Source organism: Lactuca saligna, chromosome 9, assembly GCF_052625555.1.
Source record: "Lactuca saligna cultivar CGN05327 chromosome 9, ASM5262555v1, whole genome shotgun sequence".
Classification (NCBI taxonomy): Eukaryota; Viridiplantae; Streptophyta; class Magnoliopsida; order Asterales; family Asteraceae; genus Lactuca; species Lactuca saligna.
The window spans coordinates 22563469-22569000 of record NC_136425.1 but is presented as its reverse complement, the minus strand read 5'-3'; the positions used below and the strand labels follow the sequence as shown (position 1 = coordinate 22569000).

General features: G+C 33.9%; 1 protein-coding gene across 2 annotated transcripts; it reads right to left on the bottom strand.

The window, feature by feature from the left end:
- Nucleotides 1–3217: 3217 nt before the first annotated feature.
- On the bottom strand, nt 3218–4980 carry LOC145015238 (zinc finger A20 and AN1 domain-containing stress-associated protein 4-like). Of its 2 annotated transcripts, none has more exons than XM_078973694.1 (2): nt 4802–4980; nt 3218–4130 (listed from the first exon to the last, which is right to left on the bottom strand). In XM_078973694.1, exon 2 carries the CDS (start codon nt 4128–4130, stop codon nt 3576–3578), a length of 555 nt encoding a protein of 184 aa, XP_078829820.1. In that variant the 5' UTR covers nt 4802–4980; the 3' UTR covers nt 3218–3575. The 2 variants fall into 2 exon arrangements, with proteins under 2 accessions (XP_078829820.1, XP_078829819.1); XM_078973693.1 differs by having other exon boundaries at nt 3218–4143; nt 4802–4979.
- Between the last annotated feature and the right edge of the window lie 552 nt (nt 4981–5532).

Below are 5532 nucleotides of genomic sequence, written 5' to 3'. Positions count from 1 at the left end.
TGACGGTAATTTTGAAATGAATAAACAAGGATCAACAACTTAAGAAATTGAGTAAAATGCACATTTGGTCCTTGTGGTTTTTCCAAATTTACATATTTGGTCCTACCATTGTATTTTTAACATGGATAGTCCTTGTGGTTTCAAAAAGTTACATTGATGGACCCTGAAGGTGTTCTCTCTCTCTCTCTCTCTAATACACACACAAACACACACACACACCCATCAACTTTAACCACCCTCTGCAACTCTAAAGATCTATACAACTACATCCTCAAGCTCGACCATCCTCTAAAACTCTAAAGATCTCTACAGCTACATCTCCAAGCTCAAACACCCTCTACAACTCTAAAGATCTCTGCAACTACATCTCTAAGCTCCAACGCCCTCTACAACACCATCTATCCTCATCTTGAACTTCGGCTCCAAGCTCCAAGGACCTATATAGCTCTGAGCCTCTAACAACCTCTACAACCCTATCTCTCCCCCTCTCTTTCTCGATCATCATCATTGACAAACTGTCTCATCCCTCTCTCGCCTCTATTTTGGACCGTGGTGGAGTCAGTGGCCCTTGTTGGAAAATTGGTTTTAACCAATTTATAAAAATGAGTTTTCCCTATTTTTGAACACGAAATTCGAACCCTAAACCATTATTTAAATGAATTAATTGTATGGTTGTGTTCTCCTATGTGAGATCTTCGTTTTGGTATATATCACACGTCCAAAATGGATATAAGATGAATGAGAAAATTAATCTATAAAGTGAGCTTGTTGGACGAAGTAAATAAAGGAGTTTAATGGGGTGGAAGAAGGAAAAGACAAAGTCCAAAGACCATTTTTGCAAATATTTCCTTTCTTTTTGTAACTAAAGTTGTAATTAATATTATAATTTAATTAGATATTATTAAACACTTGTGTCGATTACAATACAACCATTAATGTGTCAGTTATCTTTTGTTGTATAAATACAACTTCAAGACTACCATTTGAAGAAAAGACAAGAAAAAAATAACAGTCGACTCCTCTCATCTTCTCCTCTGGTTCGTATTTTTGTTGCATCATGATTAAATTCAGACCTAATATAGGTTCGGGTGGTCTAGAAAAACCACTCCAAACTGTTATATTCTGAGAAACAAACACTCGGTAGCGGACAAATTTGTTTTAAGGACAATGTATTAAACACATGCATCGGCGTTTCTCTATTTTCCTGTTTGTTTTCGTATATTTCCGTAATATTATTTCTACAACCCTCCACCACTAATCCACTTCCTATCCGCAGATCTCAAACAAAGATTAAAAACGGGACAATTTTTTTATAGCTCAAAAATGGACCAAACATCGGTTATCTGATGCAAACAAACTTGTAAATGATTGATAAGAGTGGAGGAATACATATACATTAAATACTTCAAGTTTGACTAAAAAGAATATTCAAAATTTATAAAATGGCAATTAAGCGATTGTTTTAAACATGAAAAGCAAAGTTTAGGAAATGATCCCAAACTTAAAAATTATGATGCCTTTTAATGAAAATATGCATACAATGACGAGTAACAAAGCTTGGTACTTAAGTGGTAAAAATGACTAAAGCGATCGTTTAGATTTGAGATAAAATATTTTTAGTACATAAGCATAAGCAGATATTATAATATGAAAATGGGTCTAATATAATGTTTGAAACATATTATCATTGAATTTTATAGGAGCTTTATGAATGTTTTGACATGTAATCATTAGTATTGACTTATAAATAGGTAATAACAGGAAAGTAACATAAATAAAATCCTAAAACTCACAAAAACACATTTATGCAAAACATGATGACTAAATAAGAAAATTATCAAAACAATATTTGATGGTATGATCCATACAGAGCACAGAGCACAAAACTGAAGGCACGTTGAAATTCATATGGGATACCAATCCCCACCCGATTAATCTAAAGAATCAGGTCAAACTAATGACTGGTCCTTAAAAATTTAATGTAACACCCTTGAAATATATAGATACACTTGTACATATAAATAATTGTGAAGAAATAAGTATGCATATGATGCTAAAAACTTCAATGTAGTGAGAGTGTGCCTTAATATGTTGTATAATATTATGTACGAAATAGTCAAATAGGGTATAAGTAGATGTTATAACCTAAGAGTTAGTCAGTTGTGTTGTTTGTTATTAGTGCTCTAAAACGTCTTTGGACTGTTTGGGGATATGATTATCTGATGGTTCCCTTGATTTGCAAGAAAAATAAATTATAATGCCTAAATAAACAGTTAAGCATACATGTAGTTCTAAGTTTTAAAGGATTAAGTAATTAAAAAGGAATGTGTGAGATGATTTTAGAAGAACATAACATGATGTGTAAGGTGTATTTGAACAACAGCTAAAAGTCTAGTAGTCCATTTAACCATTTGTATAAAGTATGTTACCAAAACCAAATGATTTACTGAAAGATGTACTTTGATCGTCAAAGGGGTTTTGTGAGCTCTTAAAATTTAAACAAAAGCTAGAAAGGTATGTAAATGAGGTTAATGTCATGGAAAGATGGTGATCGAACATTTAACGTAATCATATTTTGTACACAATGCATATCAATGTTCTATGGTAACAAACCATATACAATTAAAACCATTTCTTGAATACATTGTGAAAAGAAGTAGTTGGAAATTAAAGTACATCGTCTAAATAAATTTAGAAATAAAAAGAAAATTCCTAAATACATCTTTGAAGAGATTGAACGTTGGATTGATAATCACACAAAGGTAAACTTTTCATTACCTTCTATATGATGTTAAAGATGGAGATCATGTTTTTTTGCTATGAATAAGGTGAAATGCATACTAATAAAGCTTTTTTTATTTAAACAAGTGAACTTTATGATGATAATATGGTTTGTGTCATCTTATGTGTTGAAGTCTTATTTAAACTAACGAAATGATTAGAAATGCCAAATCCATGGAATTCACATATGGTACTTGAAACCTTAGATGGAGTATAGACGAGTGGAACCCTTTGGGATGAATTTAACAATGTTAAATGTGTTAATTGATTTGTAGTAGTTATAGTTAAGTCATACTTGATATTCTCATGTATGCATGCATATATGAAGGCCAGTTATCTCAAGTCTCTATAAGTCAACACTTGGTCAACCAAACAACACAGAAACAACCCAACCCCAAAAAACTGCCCCCATTTGACATGACACCTCAGCAGAAGATGAAGAATGAGGACCAAATTACAGATAAACACAAATTGACCTATATCTATGCATCAAGCCATTACACACACACACACACAATGGAACAAACAAGCAGAATAAGAATGTTCATAACACTGGCAACAATGGTGAGACCCTGTGTCTTCCTGGCTTCCCTAATTTCAAATTTTTTTTCAAACAAATCGACCAGGGCCCCACCTACATTTCATACCAACCAGACAAGACATTACCCATGAGGAGGAGGAGAAGACATAAAAGACTTTTCAGTACTTGTAACCAATACCATATCATACTTTCAGATACCATATCATAGAGAAACACAACCTTTTTCCTTTTTTCCTTTCATTCTTCATCATATTCATATCTTATCAAGCTTCTCAGCTTTCACAACAGGATTCGCCTTTGCAATTGCATCGCGACCCGCACCCCGGTAATCAAAAGGACATTCATGTTTATCAGAGTAACGATGAGCAGAACAAAACAAATTACCACATTTGCAGTTGAATCCTGTCAGACCAACACGCTTCCGACATGTGGCGCATCTACTGGGACCCACTTTCACCTCCGGGACTACTTCACTTGAGGAAGAAGAAGAGTCCGCTTGTGCTTTCATGGGGACCACGTTTAACTCCACCTGAGCTGCTGCTGCTGCTGACTGGGCGGTGGCGGCTTTCATGGCGTCGGTAGCCACCGCCACCGCATCTTTTCCGGTGGTGTCGTTCCCACCACCGCCGTTGACGATGTTGTCAAAAGATGAAGCTGCAAGCTTGGCGTTTTCCTGCTTCAATATCATCTCCTTGTGGCATTTGGAACACATGTTCATGGTGGCTGCACTACCAAAGAACCCACAGTTGTTGATGCAGAGGATTGGGCCCTCTGGAGCCTGGCATCCTGTTTCTTTTGTTGATTCCATCTGTCAAAATTCACTGCATAACATCATACAATCATACATCATCATGATCATGGGTTCTATTTACCATATCAAATCGTTTAGAAGCTAAATTGAAATGGAAATTGAGAAGATGAGAAAAACAGCGCAAGATAAAGTGGATATTGGACAATAAGCTATTACCACAAGGATACAGTCGAATCAAACAAATAATGCGGTGAATAAATGATTGAACACACATCCAGATTCTTATGAACAATAGAAGATAAAACCCCAAATAGTTATCATCATGTGCGATTTTACATACTATCTACCTTTCTAAATTACCTATGAAAACCAGGGTGCATAACACAACACCATCATTACTTAGAAAGTGAATACATACATGGTTCATACATAGCTTTCACGACACGAAAGCATCACCAGAATTGGGATAAAAAAAAAAAAAAAAAAAACGAGCAATTAAAAGAAATTGAAGGAAACCCTAATTATCGTCAAAATTAGGCGGAATTGATTTCAAAATCATCACAACTATCAAACATCGATGGCCAAGACCGATCTATACTGCAAAAGATAAATACAAACACACGAAACACAGAAGATTTATATCGATCTCGATGGCGAATTCATGTCGCAAAATTCAAACAAATATCATTCGATTGAAAAACAATATGGGAAAAAGAAATCAAATTTACCTGTAATTGAGTAAATTAATCGATGAGATGGTTGAAAAAGGCGATAGATGAGGAAGGAGAGATATTGAAGATGTTTGATTTTTGATTTTTTTGGGGGATTGGGGTGGGGCGATGATATTATTGTGATCCCCTCTCGGTCGTTCGACCTATTTAAGACTTGCTTTCTTCCTGCCAACGAAACGCTCATTTTTCTATTACGTAGTCGGTGAGGCCCAAATTTCCCTTCCCCAAACCACTAGTTTATTACCTTTTTGCCATTCGATCATTTTTCATTTTTCAAACTAAAATTAATAATAATAATAATAATAATAATAATAATAATAATAATAACTAATGTTGTCCAATAGGATGGCAAAAAACCATACCCGATGCGTGTTGACTGGGAATCCCCAAATTAACCGGGGATGGGGACGGGGATGAGAATCCCCGAATAAAAAAAATGGGATGGAGATACTTGACGTTGGATCCGCTCCTAATTTATATTAATATATAAAAGTAATATAAAACATATATTTATAGTATAATTTATAATATATGAAATTTGATTCAAGTAACATAATTCATTAATAATTACTTGTTTGAAATTATATATATATATATATATATATATATATATATATATATATATATATATATATATATAATTTAAACTCATGTGTACTTTTTATATTTTGTTTTTCTATTTTACCTCAAATATCACTCTAATAATTGTTTTCTACTTGATTTTTCAT

Excerpts from the sequence above, each read along its gene's own strand:
- LOC145015238 (XM_078973694.1), bottom strand. The coding sequence starts at position 4,130 with ATGGAATCAACAAAAGAAACAGGATGCCAGGCTCCAGAGGGCCCAATC.